Source organism: Cheilinus undulatus, linkage group 14 (genome assembly GCF_018320785.1).
Source record: "Cheilinus undulatus linkage group 14, ASM1832078v1, whole genome shotgun sequence".
NCBI lineage: Eukaryota > Metazoa > Chordata > Actinopteri > Labriformes > Labridae > Cheilinus > Cheilinus undulatus.
The window spans coordinates 14,792,341-14,816,132 of record NC_054878.1 but is presented as its reverse complement, the minus strand read 5'-3'; the positions used below and the strand labels follow the sequence as shown (position 1 = coordinate 14,816,132).

The 23,792-nt window shown below is 39.6% G+C and overlaps 1 protein-coding gene across 1 annotated transcript in view; it reads right to left on the bottom strand.

Annotated features, from left to right (window-relative positions):
• The window catches only part of sptlc2b (serine palmitoyltransferase, long chain base subunit 2b), a 30,522-nt gene extending 18,769 nt beyond the window's left edge, over positions 1-11,753 (bottom strand). Inside the window, exons 1-5 of the mRNA XM_041805333.1 lie at positions 11,499-11,753; positions 4,949-5,143; positions 4,120-4,274; positions 3,312-3,460; positions 329-453 (exon numbers count right to left, since the gene is read on the bottom strand). Coding sequence (XP_041661267.1) covers positions 329-453; positions 3,312-3,460; positions 4,120-4,274; positions 4,949-5,143; positions 11,499-11,642 — 768 coding nt within the window. The 5' untranslated portion in view covers positions 11,643-11,753. The remainder of the gene's footprint in view (positions 1-328; positions 454-3,311; positions 3,461-4,119; positions 4,275-4,948; positions 5,144-11,498) is intronic.
• Between the last annotated feature and the right edge of the window lie 12,039 nt (positions 11,754-23,792).

Here is a 23,792-nt window from a genome sequence, read left to right as displayed (position 1 = left end):
AGTGGCTAGAACTTGTCAAATATTAATCTCTAACCCGCTGCTCTCACAATGTTTTGAAAGCTTTGGGTGGAAAATAGTGTGTTGTGGAACAGTCTGAACTCTCCACGCTTGGCCATACATCTAAAGATGAAGCTTGTTTTTACTTGACACAGGAAACTGTGTTTTTAGCTTACAGTAAATCTAATAATGACACTCAATACAATTACAGGATGGGTACTGGGGCAAACATAACCCTAAAAACACAACAAAGTAATCAATTCAAGAAGACCACAGTGTTACAGGCAGAACTCAAAAAACACAAATAAAGGAAGTAAATGAAATTCCTTACCTTCCCGGTGAGAGCAGGAATGTTCATGGAGTTTGTTGCAAAGCCCATGCCAAAAGCCATTGATGACTCAACACCTAGGAACCTGGCAACTAACTGCTCCAGCTCCTCATGGATGTCAAGGTTTCCTGGAAACAACATAATCTCAGTTTTTCATCAAGCAGCTCCAAGAAGAACATTTTCTGCAACCGTCTGCTACTGTTGTAATAATGTACGGGGACACATAAGCATGCAAGAACAAGGATGATATCCTAGATAGTCCTGTCACAAAAATCCTCCATTAGCAGGAGGGGCTAACTTGCCAAGATATAGTAGATTGCAAGGTGCTAGAGATGCAAGGGGGATGTAAAAGATGTTTTTTTTTCCAATAATCCACTGTGAAATTTACAGCAGCTTATACATTTTCCCCTGACATAAGGAAAAAAGGCCTTCTAAATGAGAGGCCAAACAAGTACAATCCCTTCATTCCTTGGAATCGTTTTCTTTTCTTTTTCTTCAGGGCAATCCAAGAAAAGTGAAGGCCTGCACATTAAGAAAGAAATATGTAATCATGTCTACAAACTGACTCAAAAACAATCTCTAAAACAGGTTAAGGTTTTTTCACATTTTTTCAAATCTGACCAAGTAGGCCTGGGCAATATGGCCCAAATATTGCGGTATTTTTCTTGCCCTTCACAATAATGGTATTACAGAATTAAAATAGAACATGCATACAGACATCAAACTTAGATAGGAAAACACAGATTTAGCCTGTTTACTGTCTTGTAAGTTATGTACAGTGGCACAAGTGGGTGACGTTCAGTTAGTTACCCTGCTGGTCGTAATGCTGGAGCAAAACTTGCAGCTGGCTTGACTCAGACTGTGCTGTTTTACATCACTTTGTTATGCTAGCATCAGTTATACCCTGCGAACTGCGTCTACAACTGAACACACCCATTTTAACTGGTTATGACAGTCTTGCAGAAATCCATACCCTAGCAGAAATTTTAGCGACGGTGTTGATACCGGTTTACCACCCACCACTGTGTCCAAATCATTTAAGTGGGTGAGCTCCTTTCTCCCTCTCCCTCCCTTGTACTGAAACCTCACTTTAAACATCATGATTTGCCCATGTGTAAGGTGCATATTAGCCATGGATCAGAAAAAGCCAAAATTTGTGGCTATGGCCACATAGCAAAGACACTAAATTGAAAGTTGTACACTCTCTCTCCAAATTGGCACGGGGCATTGGAAAACAACTAGGGATGCACGATACTGGATATCTGCTGATATCCTATATCAATACGGATATTTAAATGTAGTTCAGACTTAAAAATTTGGTCCTTAAAATACACATCCTCAAGTTTGGGGATGAACAAAATAAGGCTGTTGGAACGAATTTCAGGGTTTGAACACAATTCAAATATTTAAAAACTCATTAATATTCGAAAGCTTAAGTTACTATTCAAGCATGTTTTTAAAATATTTTTACTGTTTATAATCATTCTTGAGTCTCTCCCCTCTCTCCTGGGACTCTACTTTACCCATATGTAGGTGTAGGAACCAAATGTTTTGTCACATGACACGTGACATGATGAACAAGTTTTCACACCAAAACACAGAGGCGCTGCAATTGGGATGTCTATCGCCAAGGTGGTGCACACGCTGATGGTGATTTGGCAAGTGAGGCTTCGCTACATCAAGAGATGCTGATGTACGAGAATAAAACTGCGATGCCCACCGACAGTAACCCCCTGTTGTGGTGGAAAACGCTCCGGTCCAGGTATCCTTTCCTGCCCCGGCTGGCATCCTGGGCACCTCCTTCAGGAGAGGGTTTTCTCCACGGTTTGGACCATAGTGAACAAAAAAACACTCTGTTCTTGATTCAGAGTACGTGGATCGCCTTGTGTAACTACACGTTAATTAAAGCAACTGAGCGTTTTACATACACATCAATAAAAAATGTGCATAAATATAACTCAAAATCTGTGAAAAACAATTAATGAAATTATAATGGGACTGTAGATAAATATTGACAGCCCTAGAACAAAATAATGAATTTCAATCATTAAAACACATCTAAAAGTGTGAGGAATAATGATAAATAAAGAAAAGCCATTGGCTGATGTAGATCTGTTGGTCCAAACTAAAACTCCACAAACATATTTGCATATTTACAGCTAATATAGGCAGATCTGTAGATCAAAAATATTGCTTTTAAATCTAAATTTTCATATCAGCCAAATTTTTCCAATGACTAAAAAAATTTAAGTCAACGGTGGGCAAGGCTTAAGTGAGTGGTGTTTTTGATTGGGTTACTGATCCCCCCAAAAAAACACATCCAGAAATAACAGACTGAGTGTGCAAAAGACCTTTACTCCTCTACTGTCTTTCTGAGAGTCAGTGGATTCAGTGGTTTTCAATGTTCAAATTTTCAAAATCATATTGGCACTCAAGTGCACGTTAACATGGCTCTGGGTCAACCCTCCTCACTCTTTACATATGACATCTGACTCCTTCTTTTCTGTGCTACATCTTTGTTGTAGCTCCACAAACATACACTTTCAGTTTTGGTTGTAGCAGGCTGTCAGAATAATTTTGAGAATTAAAAAAAGGACACATTTTAACATTGACAGGATGCAGGAAGACTGCACCTACAACATACTGATGTAGACAATACTGGATTTGAAATACTTGGGTTTGTGAATGTTTTATGAGGAAGGAAATGCACTCTAGTTTCCCAGGTTAGAAACAAGCCTCAGCAGACTATAGGCTTTACTGAAAGGACGTGAACTTCAAAGCTTTCTCAATTCTTGATCCTTCAAAACCACTCATGCCTGTGGCCTCTGCTGTCGGCTGAAAGAGCAATGGACAAAAGAGGGAGCAGTTGCTCGAGTCCCAGCTGTGGTTTAAAGTTCATTTCATCATAATATGACTCAAAAGGTCTCTTGGATGATTACAAATCAGTGAAGCTTTTTAAAAAGAAGCTCTTCAGCTTGACCCTTACCCATTTCACAGCGAGTGCTGCCCACTCCAACTCCGTACTTCTGTGTGGACTCAACAGCAGCATCGGCACAAGCTCCAATGTTCTCAGCAAAACCAAGGTAGTTGTATGAGCCCATGTTGATGACATCCTTCACCACTCTCCCTGTGTGCCTGAGAGACACAGAGGATTAATAACATAACATCCATTAACATTCAACACAAGTGCCAGTCTAATAATCCTAGTTGCCTGGGGGCGCAATGACAAAGTTTTAATATGTACCATTTATTTCCAGAAGGGATATCAGAAGGCAAAATGAATATGATATTACAAACAACTGAGCAATATAGGAAAAAGTAAGACACAAAAGTCACTTTTTAAGCCATTTTCTTGCAGATAAAGTAACACACAGGTATAGTTTTTTCAATAAAATAAATGTTGCTATTGTTGATCAATAAGTTCAGGCTTGTACTTTTAGCTTAGGCAATAAAATAAAGGAAATCTGTGGCTGTTATGACAGCTTTGACATCACACTGTGCTGACATGACACCAGTCAGAGTATTATTAGGACTTCTCAGAGACATGTGACAGATACTGGTGCTTTCAACATACTATCTGAATCACCAGTGATGTCACTCTTACTATCAGACACACAAGGTCAGTGACTGAAGGTGCAAATCAATAAACTTCCTGTTAAGCTAAGCATCAGAAGCACATAAACACACCTCTGAGGGAGTAATGACCGTCAAAGACAACGCCTTGATACTATATCTGTCCTGTACAAATACATAATCATATCAGCAAACAGACACGCTGTGATGTATCAACCTACTCAAAGGTCCAGTTGTAGTCATGGGAAACTCTCTCCACCAGGTCCATCTTTGCACCAGGGACGCTACAGATGGGTCGATTCCAGTTGTCACGAATCCTCATGTACAAGTTTCTGGTGTAAAAGTTCTCAAAGTCCTGATAGAGGGGGACAAAATCCTGATGGGAAAATGGAAAGTGGAGAGAAAATTATCAATTTATTGTGTTTTTAGGCCATCTTTATTCATTTGAAGGAGATAGAAAAATGCAGCAGATTATTTTTTTGAACAAATTTTAAACCTTAAAGGTAAAAAGGACTTGCAGCACTCTGATAAAGCATGAGCCAGGCACTGAATGAGACAGTTCTGCAAAAGGATTACATACTTTACCCTCAAAATATGAAATTAAACTCTAGCTTGCAACGTCTAAGGATATATTTAGATTAGGTATCACAAGAAGATTTATGCGAAACTCTTGCTGTGATTTGTCTGCTTGTTAACTTTAATTTGGAACCAATGTAGAGTTAGTGGCCTCACATTTAGTTGGTCTTCGTCAGCCTTTATACACAAAAAGGACTTATGTCAATAGGGATGCAAGACATTATGGGCATGATATTGGTATTCCATGCATGTATTTCATATGTTGTGGATTTTTTTGGCTGGACTAACAGACCTACGTCAATTTATACTTTTTTTTGTTCATCCCCATTCCTTAAACTTGAAGTGTTTTTAAATGACTGAATTTTGCATCTTTGTTCAACTTTAAACTTTTTCACATTACTTTTTAAAGATTAGAGTTTGAGGTATCGGCAGAAATCCAATATTGTGCATTCCTTAAAGTGAGCACTACTTTACCTTTTGCTCCTCTCTCTCACGAGCCACGTGGCACTTCTCAATGTTCCAATGGCGAAGGAAGTCTCTGAGATAGCCAAAGACAGTGAGGATGCCATAGCCCATGTATGTGAGCACGGCCACCAGAAGAGGAGTCTCCTCGAACGATTCCAAGAAAGGCTTCTTGTACAGGCTGGAGTTGTGTGGTACATTTTGGTTCTGGGGGGAAATAAAGTAAGGCAGTTTGCCATTACAAGCCTATAAAAGTTGAAGTTTTCCATTGAAATGACAACATTTTAGCACAGCTTTAATTCTGTTTGACTTTGTATCCTCCAACTGATACTAAAGTAAAAGGAAAACAAACATGTCCAATTGTTGCATGATGAACCTTGTCTTGACATGAATTGATGAGCTGTGGATGTCAGGAAAAATGACACTGTGTAAGCGGCTAATCATTACTTGAATCAATGTATCCTTGGAGATAACAAGTCCCTTGAGAAGATGGACGGTTTCATGTTACATTTTAGACGTCTACAGGCGCTCAGCTTGGTTTAAGTCTATCAGATCCACAAGTTCCCTCTGTGCATTTTTTAATCATTTTCTTCTTGAAGAAAAATGTATCAACTGAATCCATAGACTCTTTATCGGTTCTATAAATCTAAGCCTGAGCACTGATTTAGGGAATGAAATGTTGGCTAAATTAAACAACTTTATGTTATAGCCCCATTCCTTCTGTTGGTGTCGCCTTTAAAACCTTCCCGATTTATCTACACTTACACTGTGTTTACATATTGAGTCTGCTTCACTAAGCAGCCCAATAAATTTAGATAGAAACCAGCCAAGCTAATCCAGTATACACTGGCACACACTTGACAACAGCGGGGCTGATTTGTTAAAATCGTGTTTTTCTTGGAAAAGAGTAAGAAAACCAGTAAAAGACACAACAAGCACATTAATTCATGGAAACCTACCTAATGGTGCTCAGGCCATTGTGGACCAGTGAGCAGTAAAATGGCCATCAGACCAGGGTTCTCATTCATTGAGTTTTATGAATAGAAATATTGATCTTGGATTACAGCGCCATATAAATGTGGTCACACTTGAAGGAGCTCCACAAAAACCAAACAGAAAAACCGGCATCATTATAAGCTGGACTGCACCTCACTTCTGTCTACAAAACCAACATTAAACAAATGAGGGCGGTCACTCATTACCCACTCTGGCCTGCAGCTTAGCAACCATAGCTCATGTGACCAGTCATGCTTCTCCAAGAAATACCTCTGAGCCGGGGAACAGGAGGGTACTGCAGTGTGAGTGTGTGTTTGTCTATGTGTGTTAAAAGCCGGTCAAACAGGTCTCTTTCTCTGACTTTAAAGAGCAGCAGACCAGAAGCGATGGTTTCATTAGTCTGTCTCAACTGAGCACAAAAACACATTCATATCCATGAACATGGCTCAAAGAGACACAAACCACAGCAGCCAAATACAGGTCAACTGACGTTATATTTGTTCAATCTTTTATACCTGTGGACAAACAGAGACTGGAAAAAAGCAGAACTGTGCCACTCATTTATAGCTGGACAACCCCTAAAAAGGGCATCCAACTTAATCTGTGGAAATCTACTCTATCACCTGCTGGCTTTGCAGCTCATGAGACGGTGAAAGTATTACAGTATAAAAAGATAAAGAAAAAACACGTGGTTTATGTACCAAATTGGACCTTAAATTGAACAAACGACTGAGCCCTCTCCTTGTCAACTGTGTTCACATCTAATTTCTGCTGAGCAATTATTGACACCACCATCCCCGCTGAAAGCTGTTACTGAGTTCATTATTCCTGCTGGCTCATCAACATCCCGCCCAGAGCATTTTCCCTATTCTTTCCATACAGGGATTAAAGCTAGCTTAATAAGGAAGAATCAGTTGTTGGCTGCAGACTACAACCCTGGAGGACATTTATCACTGGTCTTTGATGGAGACTTGGACTTGCTAGAAAACGGTCTACATTTTGTTCTTAACCCCTGAGAAGTTAATAGGCTTGTTCTGTGTTGAAAAGCTGATTTAGCATTTAAAGAAAAACAACAGAGACGTAGTTTATCTGGAAACAAAAAGGCCAGTGGGCATCTAACTCCCATTTCAGTCTCTTATCAATAACAAGCAGAGCGCATATCAGACAGGAGGATGCCCTTTTTCCAGTGCTGATAGAAATCCTGTACATTACTCACTTTTTAGCATAGGTAAATATTAGTCATCATTCGGGTCAGCTGAAATACACAGTGTGAATAAAAACGATTAACGTACAAAATCACTGTTCGTCTGATTAACAGAAACATTTAAATCAACAGAATTTAAGCTCTGCTGCCAAAGTACTCTCAATTATAACAATTACCAAAGATAACACCAAGGGTAGAGAAGGGAATCATGGGAGTGACCCACTGGCAGGCAGCTACTCTGGGGGCAAGGCTCGCTCTGCTCTGAGGTTGTCATCATTAGATTTGCTCATATTGAACAGAATATGACTACACACTTGGTTTATAAAATAGTCTTTTAGTAAGAAAAAGTGTGTTTAGGCCCACTATGTTGGAATTTTAATCGATGGATTGGCTAGATTCCATGTCTGTCATCTAGCAGACCTCCCTTGCAAAGCTTCAAGCAGAAACACTTGGTCCCAGTCTATGAAAGAATGGACCAATCAGCGTCATTTGAGGGGAACAGGGTGGTATACAGGTGTGGTTTAGTAGCTGGTAAACTATGGCATCTTGTGAAGGGATTAACTTGGATGTAGCTATAGCGGCAGTTTAATCAGAACCAAACAACATCTTTTAAAAGAAGAGTGAAGAACCACACTGAAAGCTTTCTTGGTGAAAGAGATATCTTTTTGTTCTCCCGGCTTTGGAAAGTTTAAGTTGCCGACTGTCTCCACTCATAGTTAACAACAATAATGGCTGGCTGTCAAGCCCCTGTAATGTAATTTACTTCCTAGGGTGCAGTGTGCCAACAGTGCCATATGTTTTGTTCCTCTGATTGGCCCATAATTAACGTAAAGTTTATTCAATCATCCTCCTAGATATTTTGAAAGGTTATGCCCTACAGATCTGAAATATATTCCATGCAATGGATATATGAAAAGGTCTATTTGGGGTGTCAGGGATGTGTTACGGGATTTTCTCAATGTAAACAAGTAAAATTGATGTTGGTTGACAGCAATGTAGCATGTTTTCTGTGTAGGTCCTGTTGGGTTGGGGGGCTCAGCTTATCTTAGATACAAGAAGGGGGGTGTTCCTTGAAAATAACATTGGGAACCACTGGTGTGTAGACCATAGTAAAGACAAACAGGGGTTCATGACAAGTAAGAAGCACAAAATATGAACGGATACAGCAAAAGAGCGGCAACTTCCAGTCGCAATTCCCACTCTTTTATGTAGCAGTTCAACTTGCTGGATGTGCCCAACGTAAGGCTTTGGTTTTCTTTTCAAGATGAGATTTTTTTATCCCAACAGTTTTTATAGACTTTACTGTGACTTTTAACATTTTTATGATGTTCTATTTTAATTGATTTGAATATTATTTGATTATTCTATGTCAATGTGTATTCTATCATGTTTGCCTTATACTCTGTAAAGCACTTTGTTTTAAATGTGCTTTATAAGCAAAGATGAATTGAACTGAATAACGGGCTGCATGGCAACACAGAGCTTAGCACTGTTGCCACACAGCAAGTAGGTTCCTGATTTATCCCAGGCCAGGGACTTTCTGTGTGGAGTTTGCATTTTCCCCCCATGCATGCGTGGGTTCTCTCCAGGTACTCCAGCCTCCTCCCCCAGACCAAACACATACTCATTAGGTTAATTGGTGACTCTAAATTGGCTGTAGGTGTGACTGTGACCATACCTGGCTGTTTGTTTCTGTATGTTAGCCCTGAGATAAACGGGTGACCACAACAGGGTGTACCCTGCTTCTCTCCTAATGACTGGGAAAGGCTCCAGCCCCCTGGTACCCCAAAGGGATAAGAAGTGCAGTAAATGGATGGATGAATGAACTGCATAACATCAGTGATTCCACAGCAAAGATAAAACATGTGGCATCTGCCATGGTGGACAAGACACATCCAGTTACAACTACAAAAACCTGTTTTGAAAATTACTGGAAATATTTGGGGTAAACACCAAAAAGTACCAAGTACTTACATTTGGGTGCTTACTGATACCAAGCACAATTAAGAGAACACATCAATACCATAATTGTTCTTAAATCATTTTGAAAATTTGTTTTATTTTCATCACGTTCTTCATCTCCACTTTCGATGTTTAATCAGTGGACGGTTTTCTTTCTTCTCTACTTTTGTCATTACGTCTGAATATCAGCAAACTGCAGACATAGCTCAAACTTTGCTACATACTCACAAAATGAAAGACTAACATTATGCATTCAAATGATACCAGTACAGTTTTATGAGTAAGAACACTTGTGCTTGGTATCAGCTCTAATACCTTAGGTCAGTGTTACTCAACCCTGCTTAACCAATACGTTTGCAAGAGCCACAATGTAAGGGGAAAAAACGGCTTGAAGTAGCAATACAAATAAGTTAAATGTGGCAAAAATGGTCCAAAAGTGGCAGAAATGTAGCAAAAAATTGAGAGAAAAGTTACTTAATTTAGCAAAAGGCAGTCAAGAGTGGTAAAATAGGGCAAATAAGGAAACAAGTGGTATGTAACAGGAAAAGGCTGCTTAAATGGGCAAAAAATGGTGAAAATGGGCAAAAATTGGATTGAAGTGACTAAAAGAAGTTGCAAAATGGGCAAAAAAGAGAACACAAGTGGTATTTAATGGCAAAAGGTAGCGTTAATGGGCGAAAAGTGGTGAAAAATGGTAAAAAAAAAAAGGGCAAACAAAATATGGAAAAAAGGGGCACTAAATGGCAAAAGGCAGCTTAAATGGGCAAACAGTGGCAAAAGAATGGCGAAAAGGGCAAAAATGGGATTAAAGTGGCATAAATTGGGAACAAGTGGCAAAAAGTGGCAAAAATGGGAAAAAAATTGAAAATAAGTGGTATTTGATGGCAAAGGTATATTAATTGGATGAAAAGTGGCAAAAATGGTGAAAAAGAGCAAAAATGGGATAAATATGGCAAAAATGGGTATATAAAGTTTGACAATTAAAACCTTCTGTTTAGGCCTAAGTACTGGAAACAAACTGATTTATGTGAATAATTTCTGATGTCAAAGTTTCCCTTTCCTAAGGTTTTCTGGGGGAATAATATTTCAAATTAAGACATAAAAGAGCCACAAAATATCACAAAAGAGCCACACTTTGTGCATCACTGCCTTAAGTGTTTAGTCTGGCAGTATCAAATAATAAGTTAAGTCAGTGAACCGATGCCTAAACTCTACTTCAACTGGAAATCGAACAGATCTGATCACATTATAAGTAGTATTATATGTAACGCAGTTATGCTTGAACTTCTGGTTCATAAAGATGCTCATGAGAGATATAATTAGTATGACAGTCATAACATCTGGGCCTAATTGTGTAAAACTCACTGCATGTTGAAATCAGCAGTCCTGCGGCTTTAAACTGTTGCAAGTCTTGAATGTTACGTCTCCAAAAAATGGGAGGTTGTACATTTCATTTAGTGTCAACAGAAAGTTTGATCTTCATTTTTCATTGATGTTAAACCTCAACAAACTGAAGCAAAATAACAAAGCCATGTGTATATCTGCATACCCTACCTCCACCAATACACATGCAAACACTGTTTTCATGTGTTTCTCCTTCTACCCCAGGAGGGACCACACCCTTCACAGCTTGGAGACATTCCTCTCCCGCTCAAGTGTCATGTGGAGGCAGGCCTGAAACCTCCTCTCCCTGGAGACAACCACTGACAGACAGCTACTCTGGCCACAACACAACAGGGCACTGCTCTTCATCATACTAGAGTAAGTGTAAACAGAGACCGGTCTAACTTCACCAGGTACTCCACAGACACACAGGGGAGTGTAGAAACAAAAGGGTGTAAGGTTACAAACAAGTCACCACAACTATCCTCCCTCATCAGGTAGCAGGTAACCTCCTAACGAGAGGTGTTAACTCGCCAGTGTAACTAATATAGCCCTTGTTACCAGCCACACTCCTGTGTTATAAAGCTTATAATTCGTAATATTTGGTAAATTGAAAGTCATCTGGCTGGGACCTAAGCAGTAGAAATTTAATTGGAAGCAGTTGGCAGCAGCTAGTTTTGAAAAGGTTATGTTAGGACAGAGCTATTGGCTAGCACACAACACTTTGCATTAGCTGTTATATAAACTTTAGCTTAGTGTTAGTTATTACGTTAACAGTAATGTTAAACGGTTTACTCCTGATGTGTCAGGAGGCTGTCGTCATTCAACCGCAGCTTACACTTTTTACGAGCGTTTTTAATATAAACATACTAAAAATGAATAATTGTCACCACGCTGTGAGCACTAAACACAAGAGCTAACATAATTTCCTTTCATTCAAGCTAGCCAAATACACACAGCGGAAAACAGAGATGTTACCCCCCGGTATCGAGCAATTGACGGTTGGGCCTTTCTTACCTTCTCTCTGGGGCGACGGTACTTCTGTGGTTGCTGAAACAGACAGTGGTTCTTCACGAAGCCATTTTTACTCGATTTTTTACCATTGGAGGTCCGGTGACAGGCGTCTCCGTTTAGCAGCTTGGTAGCGGAGCTTTCCGTCATCTTTCTCGGTCGTCTGTGACAGGATATTTCACGATTTTTAGTTGGCCAACTTGTGTAACGTTTGTCGTGAAGTCATGTATGAGCTGGAGAAGAAGACGGATCAAACGCCCACCCTGCACTGTGACCGCACGAGCCTACCGGAAATCCACGCCCAGGAGTGATTTTATTGGTCAATGCTGAGACTCCAGTACAAAGATCGTCTATAAAGACACAATTGGTTACACTGTTTAGGGCATCAACAGTATATCAATGTTGAGTCTCTTGACCAGCCTCGCAGGCAACACTGAGGATATTACCGTATAAGGAGTCTGTTTCATTTGTTTGGAAACGCTGTCCAAAACGATGTTTTCATTGGAGTTTTAATTGAAACAGCGTCTAATTTTGGAACACCGTTTTTTTTTTTGGAAGAGTGTGAAGCTCAGGAACAGACAATCTTCTGTAAAATAATTAACCCATAGTGATTATGTAAAAAAATGACGGAAATTAAAAACCTTACTTTTATTATTGCAACAAGAAATGGGATCAATAGAAGCAATGATCATTTTTGTGACTTTTTTCAGACAAAAGTTAGTTTTTGCTGACAGACCCAGATCTGTGGTAGTTTTTGGTTAGTTGTCTTTAATGATGACTCAGTTACAACTAAGAAGTCTTTTATATGCAGCTAACTCAGGCTAATTTGTAAAGAATGAATTAATTATAATTGTAATAATACTTCTTTAAGTTATATTAAGATAATCTTGTAGGAGTGTTGTTGTGTATTGTTGGCAGTGTTAGGGGGAGCTTCATATCAGAGTCTGCTTAGGGCTTTACTTTGGCCAGGGGCGGCCCTGCCTGCACCCGAGTAAAGAAGCTGAAATTTGGTATGTAAAGGGTGGGAGTAATTTAATAGAATCAACACAGCTATCATCTGTAACTGTATGGTATACAGAGTCTCTGGGCTAACCTGGGACTCTCCAATTAGCCAGGTGGGCCACACAATTTTTGTACCATATTTTAAAACGTTTAAAGCACTTATATATGATGTATATCCATCCTCTGTGTCAAATTTATTCTGGTCCCTTGCAACAGTAAAACAGTGATTCAATCAAGGATCCCTTTGTGTATTATGTGTATGGTACGTTAATGTTAATCAGAGTGATACCTCTTCTCTTATTTCCTACTCTTTGCTAGGCGTCAACCTCTCTCCAGCGTGGGACGTCCTAAAGCCTAGCCCCATGGAAATAACCCATAATAACCTTTGCTCAGGCGTCAGCTGAATACCCCTCCCCAGTGACGCTACTTCTTACCTGGCCTGGAAGGATGCTAGACATGGGTCAAGGCTAACTCCAAGGCAATTACCTCTGAGTAAAAGTTGAAACTAAGCAACACTAAGCTAATAAACTATTTCAGGGTGTGAACATTAACTTAACAGCCAAGACACGTCTCCCACCTCTATCCTCAAGCTTTTATCCTTTATAACAGACTAAATAAATAAATGGATCGTGTGACTCATCATTAGCATAAATAAACATAGCATGTGACTGATGAGGCTTTAATGGCCCTGGTTAAACTCTAACCTGCACTGACTTTTTATCTGATCTACATCAGGCTTTGTAAACATCATAATCATCAGTTTCGCTGCAGTTTAAAGGGCTTCTTCCTTTAAGAAAATAATTGATTGCACATATAAAAAAAATCTACTGCACCATGACCACGGTGCTCTCAGTGCAGAGGGTAGCCTGCATAAATATTTCAGGTACAGTGGGAGGGGAAGAAGACCTCTAGTGTAAGAGAATACAACAACAATAGGCGGGTTTCCTGGAGTCACAGTGGACCTCTAGGTTGTACTTTTCCCTTCCTGCTTGGTGAATACGGTCCAGTGGAACGTGCCTGTCTGCACAGCCCATGCTGTGTTTGCCTGTATGAGATATAGTGTGTTTGTTTAACACTCCAGCTGTGAGGAAGCATTACCATGCCTCTTCCTCCTCAAACTGCATGTGTTTTGTTTGTGTGTTGAGGGATTTTATTCATTTATAGATGCAAATGCAACATCAGTTGTACAGTTGCATAAATCTCCCTCTTCCACCCACCTAGATGGCACTGTTGGGCTGCTCAAAGGTTGAGCCCTGACGGTAAACAGACCTTGAATCAAAGTTAATGCTGGTACTGTGAGTTGTAGTTCAGTGTGTGGTTACATCTGCGTGCAGCTCGGTGTTCCTGTAAGGTGTGACATCTATGATTAAGACATAAGAGATAACATCTGATGACTTGATTCTCTAATCAATTTTCAAACCTTTCCCTCTTGTTTCATCTCAAGGTTGTAACCTTGAGTGTGGAATAATGAAACATTAGTCCGGCCGGCTCTTGCCAATGTGCCCAAAGGCAGTTAAGCTCCCATCCATTCCAAACCTGATAAAGGTGATAAGGATCCAGCTTTAATAGGATCAGAGGCAGGGTTAAAAGGAAAGAGGATCTGCTCTCATTGATACAGACACAGCAAGGAGCCTAAAATGATTGGATTTTAGTCTGATTAAACACTCGTAATAAAACTGCCCAAATGAAAAGCATTTTTAACGTCCTTGGTGTGATCCTGTGTGACCTGTCAGCAGTTAATTTGTTTTTTGATGAGCAGAGTCATATACCATGTTAATGGCACAGAAAAAACAAGAGAAAGGTAGACCATAGACCACAGACCAAATATGGAGCCAGGGGTGGCTTAAGGGGCTTATGCCCCAAAACTTTTCTCGAAAGCCCCCAATCTTTAAGGCTGGTAAAAAGAAAGTTACTTCTAGGTGTTATGATACATGAATGCAAAATAAACTGATGATAATAAACAAAGTAACCCAGCTGATCTCAACATGAAAAAGTAATTTCTGAAATTAAAATTAAGATTAAAATTAAAATTTCTAACGCCTAAGTGACACACTTCATTGCAAAAGCAGTACCATTTAAACAGCACTAAATGTTAACAATATTTGGCATTTTCAGAAATAAATCAATATCTGGAACTACATATTTTTAATGTTCTTCTCCAAAAGAAATAGAGCCAACTAGAAACTTACAGATATCCTACCTCATCTGTTTATATAACTTTAAAGAACAAACATCAGACACTTTATGCCCTATTTAAGAAGCACAACTGAGAATTATTGATCTTCATCATGCTGGTTACACAATGATGAGGACACTTTGAGAAAATATATTAAAAATTATGCTGTATTTTGAGTGGAACTGTATCATTTTTTTCCCCGAATGCTGAAAAGATTTGTTGGCATTATACATCTATATTTGAATCTCAGATTACTTTAAAATAGTGGGTAAAATGGCCTGATGAGCAAAACATTTCTGGGGAACCTTCTGACTCTCTTAAATTTCGCACAAAGCCCAGGATATCAAACACTTTTGTCTTCAAAAGAAGATATAAAAAAAAAAAAAAAAAACCAACTAATAATGGCCCAAATGTAACTATGGGTGCTTTCAATTGTTTCGAACTGCGTTGCGGCACAGTTCCTCCCTCCCCCTTCCCCCCGCTGGCTTGCTTTCACACTAGCAACATTGATCTGTGCCAGGGCCCACGTGTATGTGCTCAGTCTGATACAGAAGGTGGTGGTAGCTGGTTCACAAACCAACCAAGGAGGAGAAAGAAGAACTTACCATGGCAACCACTCAGATCCTGACCTGAGCGAAGTTTGTTTTTGTTTTAACCTATCAGAAAAGTCCATCTTGCCGCCATGGATGTTTTTAAAGTCACTTTTTAAGATGCCAGCAACGTCGCTCTTCATATCCATACTGACGTGCAGCTCAGAGGATAAAATGGGCTCACACTGTGCAGACAGTTTTTTTTTTTTTAGATGAAAGGAGACTTTTGTTGCCTTTGCATTTAATCTTACTAACTCCAACTTGTGTTCATCCATAAGGTGAGTCATAACAGACTGTTTGTTGACTTGATTCTGAGGATATCCACCTTTTATTGAGGCAAAATCTGAACAAACTGCTGCACCATGGAAAGAAGTATAGTTTTATGATGATGTCATAAAGCTGATATGACACTCTGTCCCATATCTAGGCGCAGTTGCATTTACATCTCATCTGAATCGCTCCCAAGTGGGCCCATGCCCGGTGCCCGTGCAGGGGTCATTTGCATTCACACTGATCAATCAAACCTGACTTTGGGCTCAAGAGCATGCCACCTAAATAAGACAGCAAAACAAGATATGGTTTAGAGTGAGTTTACATATGATATGCTAGTTGCTCTTATGGAAAACACAGCTGGTATCCACCAAGTGGCCGCCTCAGATATTACAAATTAAACCCGTGGACAGGTGCAAAAACTGCAGTTCCTAATGTGTCCACTTGAAGGCAGATCTAAAAGCCAGGGAGCCCCTTAGAGGCCTTATTAATATGCTTATTTATGTAGCAGAAATAAACATGTTCACACCAGCTTCATGGTTTTACAGTAATAGTTTATTGCTTTGTTGCTACACTTTGTACAGACAATACATTTGTATAAGAACTCAAGTGTGGTAGAGCTCTGAATAGTCATTTTTCTAAAGTGGAGTTGAGGCCTGCTTCAAATCCTCCTCTACCTGTTTCTAAATGGGCTTGAGCTTGTATAGCAGTTTTCTAGTTGCCTGACTACTAAAGGAGCTTTCACACCACACGCCACACCTATATTCACTCTACATTCACACACTGATGGAGAAATGGCCATCAGTATTTGCCAATCCCATTCATACCCATATACATGTTACAAATAAGCAAATAAGTGTCACATCAACATGTGACTGCAAGAGCTGGGGATCGAACCCACAAGAAGTCAGGTAGAGTCAGCAACTTTAATGACAATCACCACTGTTGGTCTTTATAACACCTCTCAGAAACCAGTAGGTGGCGCCTGTGAAACTATGACCCTTCTATGCAAACTATGGTATTCATCCTATCATACAGATATGGGGACTCATGGAAAATCAAGATAGTAAAAGCTTGCTGAACTCAAGGGTTTGAATGAGGCCCTTTATAAAGTTTCTGTGGTGGATTCACATGTACAGTGCACAGTCTTTTTGTCAGTTTTGGGGTTGAAGGATATAAGCATGGGCCGAACCCTGCACACGTACTCAATGACTGGGCTCCATTTGCTTCTGTCAGTTGAGTGATGTCAGTTGCCATATTGGAAATGCTGACTCGACTTGACTTTTGGTCAATTTAACACAACACAAAAAGAAATGGAGCTGAAGTGGTTCATAGGCAGTTTTACCATTAGGCAAAGGTAGGCAATTACCTCGGGGCCTCATGCTTCAAGAGGCCTTGAGCTAAAGCCATTCTAGGTGTGCACAAAAGCCGGCTCAAGAAACGAAAATCTTGTCCAGTCTTGACTGACAACCTGCACTACAAGAGTGATCCTGACCGCTCACTGTGTGCTGACGACACCTCATCATAGCTACAAGAGAAACACTCTGTGTGATTCTAGGGGTCTTTTGCTCGAAAAAAAGAAAAAACAAACAAGAAACAATTCTGAACTCCTCCCGATGTACCAAGAGGAGGATAATGTTGACCAGCTCTCCTTCAAATAGAACCTGAGGTATAAAGGTGATAAAATGTTGAGAAAATTTGCCTAGTTAACCTCGCCAGTACATACAGCTTCGGTGGATTTACACATAAATCCCTGGAGGAGGAAAAAGTGGGAACTTGTATAGTGCCACTTTGATAGGGGATGCAAAGATAAGGATTAAATACTCTCCTGTTGGTAGGCAAGATACATGTTACTAACATCAGGTCAGAGTGTCAAACTAGACGATGAAAGATGTCAGACATGTCTGATTATGTTCTGCTACTAGAGCGTTTGTCATCCCTGATGCTCACGATCGCGCACAACATTTTCTGATGAACTGTGACGATGATGTTGGGCTCAATTAGTGTAGTCTGAGCCAGCCTTTAAATATGAGGTATATGTCTAAAAATACTTTAAATGATTCTGGTGCATTCAATGTAAATAAAGTTCAAAGAGTAGAAAATAGGGGCGCAGGTGGCCGAGTGGTTAAGGCGCGCCCCATGTACACAGACGGCCCGGGTTCGAATCCAGCCCGAGGCCCCCCACCACACGCCCCCCCCCGCCCCCGACCCCATCCACTGTACCCCCCCATCTAATAAAGGCACAAAAAAACCCACCCAAAATAAAAAAAAAGTATAAAATAGAATCAAAATAGAGCTAATTAGACCCCAGCTGTGGGAACCCTATAGGTGTCTTGATATAATAAATAGGTAGATTGTTTTATGATGAAATGTGATAAGTCCAAATGTATGATTTTTGGCAGAAGACTGTATATTGCACACTTTTTAAAATCATTAAGTCACACCCAGGCAGAAGACCACTAACTGAGCAGATAACTTTACTCATGGTGCAAAGTTTCTTCTTATTTTTTTTTAATTCAACCTTTATTTAACCATGAAATCCTCATTGAGATTAAAAATCCTTTTTTCCAAGAGTTTCCTGAACAAGACAGCAGCAGCAAACAGAGTTCCAGCCAGCCAAAATTATATAAAAATATTATTATTATTATTATTATTTATTTTAATGTGTATTCAAAAGTAGAATTCTACAAATATGAGGCAATTTAAAACTCTGTCTCCCATACAATATTTCTTTACTCAGTTTCCTTTTGTTTCTGTTTTTATATTGTGTAACACTGTTATGTTAAACCAAAATGATAATTAAAGTGTTCAAAAAAAAAAAAAAAAAAGTCCAATAAAATTAGTTAATTGAGTTTCGACTTGTTTGTAAATCATTCCAGGCAGAGGGAGCAGCAAATTTAAATGCTTTTTTTCTCAGTTCAGTTCTGACCTTTGGGATGAACAGCAAGTAAAGATCTACCACAAAAGTGTCTCTAAAAGAATCTTCAGTGATTACTGCACAGTCCAATCCAACTTTATTTGTATTGCACATTTTACCAACACAAAGTCTCCAAAGTGCTGCACAGAATACTGAATCAAGCAGAACAGAATAAAGCACATGTGAAATATACATATCAAATCAATATCACAAATATCAAATATACATAAATAAATAAATAAAAGCCAATCAAATAAAAACACTTAAAAATAATAAAATCAACAAAAGACTGTCAGAGGACCACACAATTCTCATGCTTTCTCAAAACTGACATCAAAACACATTTAAATAGTTTCTTTAAACTTTTAGACCAAAAGTAGGAGCGTGCTGGGAAAATCTGCCCATTTATTTTATTGTAATTTTTTCTCATTGTAGCAGCATCAATATTTGGAATAAGTGATTGATAGAAAATATATTCCCATCTATTTTAATAAATCAGCTGCTTGAGTTACTTTTTAAGTGAGTCTTTAAGTTTCTGGAGTACTTTCAGATTTTGTTACACCCATGAACAGTACACACGTCAATGCAACTCTTCCAACATAACAGAGAGCTTCAGTACCCTCCATCTGCAGTCCACAGTTGGAGATGAGGTGTCATGCCTTTGCAAACACAGATACTGTGGATACCAAATATTATTTGGAAAATCTCCCTGTTATGCTGCAGCATGCATCAGAGTTTTTGGTGCGAAACGCCAGAAAACAAAACCAAAGTGTTAAATTTAGAGGATCCATGTGCAAGGATGCACCACGACTGCTGTCACAGTTTCAGGACAATAACAAAGGATGATGCATGGACTTCTTCCAGTATACCAAATGTTTTTGGGTAGATTTTGCTCTATTCCTCTTAAGGAAGTTTTTTTTTTGTGTTGCAACAGCAACTGTTAAAACAGGTAAGATAGATTAAATATACCCACTATAAAGAGCTACCATTCTCAGTTTCTTTGAGTATAATTCAAATTATTTGATTGGATATTATTTCTACACATTCTAAACATTTTTTATAGTGTAGTGGGGGGATCCTTGGCTTTTTCAGCCAGTCTCTAGTTGACACTCAAGGAGCTACAGTTTCTCACACTTCCCGATGAGCTCCATTTTCCATCTACTGATTTTAATGCTCCATTTGCAATGATACGCTGCATAATTCTAAAAGACGATTCATAAAAGTATATAACTCAATTTTCAAGGATTTTAAATCAGTTGTTTCCTTCCTCCCTATAACATCCTGATCCAAAACACAGGCTTTATTATTAATGGATATGGATTCTTTTATAGTGGGCCAAGACATTATAAAAAAAATCCTAATTAGAACCATATGTCTCCATTGACATGGTAACATGTCAGTTTCTTACAGTAACATTCAGGACAGATGATTTCCTATTCACTGAAGATGTATTCCCGCTCCCTGTGCAATTTCCTTGCTTTGATGTCATCTAATGAAATCATCAGGAGAATCAATCTCTCCTCCTATTCCCCCAACAACCTATTAAGAACCAGCACTGCCAGAGAAGAAATCTAGGCAAGCAGCCATTTTTCATACTCCACTGGCATCTAAATGGGGTTGGTAACAAATGATGAAATCACAATAGCACAGAAGTAACCATGTAAATGAGTATAAACGAGTGTATTCATTGGTAGGAAGTACCAACAGAGCAAGTGCAGACATCCAGATCTGTGATGTATTGACTGATAACTGCTGCAAACAATGCTTCTAATATTTGGAAGCACAAAGTGTTGTTGACATTTCTAATAGAAATCTGAGGAGGAAAGAAGATGATTATATGAAGTTATTGCATCATCAACATAAGTGCATTAAATCTGACTTTAGCTCCACGTTTCCATTCAGACCACACTCTCTGGCCCAGCTCTTCTTTAAAATAAAGACATTGGCTTAGGCGTCAATCACTTCCTGTCACAGCAAATCCCAGAACAGACGTTGTGCACTCCCTCCACGGTTGGGTGGGCCCCGCTGCCAGAGTATGTGTGGTAGGCTGCTCTCTGACTGACACTACCATTAGAGATTGTTACGCCTGTCTTAGTCTTCCTCACATAATAGATTATCCGCAGAGGGAGCCAATGAGGAGACGAAGGATTCTGCTCTCCACGATCCAGGTGAGTTAGACAGGACGGACAGATTGACAGACAGACCATTTTCCAGTGAGCAGTAGACTCTGTCCGACTCCAGACTGCGGTTATAATGATGAGTGAAATCCGGCCTAAATATTCACAGATGAGGAACTAATGATAAGGAAGTGAGTGAGGACAGGCAGGGAGCTCGGGTGGGTGATGCTGGAGGTGAATGTTAGTTTGACAGATTACACTTCCACACTCTGTGGCTCTGCTCGCTCCATTGTATTCAAACTTTATATTCACAATATGAGTGACAGTCCGTATGTAAATATGAAATATGACGGTATGACTAAGCCTCTGTGGAAACTACGGGTATATGCAAGCAATATTTGAAGTAACATCTTACTAAGTTGAGGCATAATTTGAGTTAAGACTGTATAGAGATGGACAACATGACCACTGTCCAAAAGTGAAACTGAATGACCAGTGCTTTGAGGACTATAGTCTCTGTATATGGGGGCCCACTCTACCCACTGAGCCAAACTGGTGCCCCATATATGGCATTTTAACCAATAAAGAGGATCCCAGTTGAGTATAAACTATCACTAAGTGATAACTTTCTGAAAGGATAATGAAGTCTAACTCCCTTTGGGTTAGTTGCCCTTAGCTCTGTGTTAACACAGACAGGCCAGTGCTTCCTTCAGTTTATCAAAAATGTCACTCAGATGCTCATGCACGTTTTCTTTGTCATACACCCTGTCCTCTCCAAGTGTTAACCTTGCAACCACATGGGGGAAGACAGATGGTCCCGACCACTCTGAGACTCTGGAAGCTCTATAGCCATGTCCTAAGTCATCTGTTTCATCAGTCCTCTGTCTTTGGTTGAACCAGAAATAGTTTCTGATCTGCCATCTTAAAGATCACCCCTTAAACTGGTCAAAGGTTCGAGGATCAAGGACCATGACTTACAAGGGCAATTTGAGAGCAGCCTTCCTGGAACTCTTGCCTCCTTATTGGATATCACTCTCTGATTGGACACAGCTGCACAGTGGACTGTAACAACATCAGCAGAGATTAACAGATTATAACACCAGTGATAAAAGAGTCGATATGTGATAAAGTGGGACTTATAAAGTGTTTGAAATGTCTATTTCAGGTGAAATATTGAGCTTACATTTAATCACAAATCAACTCTATAGGGATACAGTCTTTTAAATTGAACATTTGATTTGTTTTACAATTTCCCATCAACCAATCTGATCATAATCAGATATAATATGGATAGCCTCCTCAGTCTTCTGCTTCACTTCCTTCAGCCCCTTAATGCGTCACTGGTGGGAGGGACCAAGACTCGTGGAAAAGACTCAAGCCAGGGACGCAGGCCACATTTTAGGGAAAGTGAGACACAGCCTTTGTAGAGGCACAAATCCCAGTGCCTGGTAGTGGTTCATTTGCATTCAATCTGACCAACATAAGCTCAAGTGCACTCAGAACCGGACCCGGACCCCTACTTTAAAGTCATCTAAGCTTTTCAGAAGTGCTCTGTTTGTACCCAATCGTACTATCACCTGTTACCATTATACCTAATTACTCATAGAGTATTCCAGGTGCTTTTTAAGCATTCCATTTACTTGCTGTCCCAACTTTTTGTAACAATTGCAGGCATCAAATTCAGAATGTGTGTACATTATAAAAATATTGGTATTAACATTAAATACCATGTTTTTGGGCTGTGTTCAGTTAGAGATAGATTGGAAAGAATTTGTAAATCTCTGTATTCTGCTTTTATCTACATTTCACACAATTTCCCAACTTTTTTGGAGTTTAGGTTTTTATTTTATACAATTAGAACAAACATGATCAGCTTTGCAACTACTCAATATAAAGATGCTTACTTTTCCCCAAGTCTTAGAAATTAGGCTACCTGTCAGTTGTGTTTATGTGTTGAAAATCTCCAGATCTGGGTATTGTACCATGAATTGCTCTGTTTTTGTAAGTTTACTCTTGTAAATGTCAAATCAACCATGCAACACTTGCTGTGATACCACCTTTTAGATGAGGCTATTTCAGCCTAAACATTAAGACATTTTCACCCATGATTTACATTTTCCTTGCTCTTAATGGTGACTGATTCTTCAGTGGAAGAACAGCAATGGTGTCAGAGAGGGAATAGGAGCATTGTTTTCCATGGATGTGGGTGTGTTTCTTGAACAGAACAGAAAGGATTCCTCTGTCACAGCTGCAGCCTTCAGCCCTGGAAGAGAGGAGCAAATCTCATGGAGGGAGATAAGATCTGTCTGGCCAGCGTCTTCAACAGGTCAACAGTGGCAGTGGGGGCGTTTATCACCCAACTTATTGCTTTGCTGCCATTGAGGGGAGGAAGGTTGGAGACATATCACAAAAGGCATCACAAAACAAACTAAGTGCTTCTCCTGCAAGTCCAAAGACTGGAAAGATGCGCTGCTACAACTCAATATTGTTTATTATTTTTTGGAGGTTTGTTTCCTTTGGGAGAAAAGATAAGGAGTTATCCATCACGGCCTCTCTGTCTGCAACCTGAGGATTCCATTATGGCCGAACACAATATGTTCAGCGTTTACATCAAGCAGCACACAAAAGCAATGCCAAGGAACCAATTTCCTCTTACCTTCATGAATAAGAATCTCATTCATCTTCCTCTGTGTGCATTCATAAAGGCAGACAAGAGCTGAGTGGAGACCTTTTATCAAGCTGTCCCTTCTATTTCCACAATGGTCCGAGGACAAATGCAGGCAGAGAGGGAGCAAATCTTTTCTGTTGTTTTCAGGCAGGAACCAAAGCAGATTACAAAGCTTGTCCTGACTGTTTACTCAGATATATTTCTGATGTTTCTCTGTTGCAAGGACTTCAATAATGCTCATAAATATGAGTACAAAACCACAGACAACAGTGACTGTTCCCATCATGAACCTGTCACGCTAAGATGGTACATGCTAGATTGATTTCCTCACACTGACATTCACACCAGGCCCTCACAATAACCCCCCGCTGTCCTGAAATCACCCCACAGTGGCAGCAGAGCGACCTCCCGTACACCCATTCATTCAATATTTACACTCAACAGTAGAATACACACACCTGATCATGAGCCGCTTTTGTTACACAGCAGATAACATTGCATAAGAATTTGTTAAAGTGTACAATGCAAATGGATGTGCAGATAGTAGAAACCACAGTTAC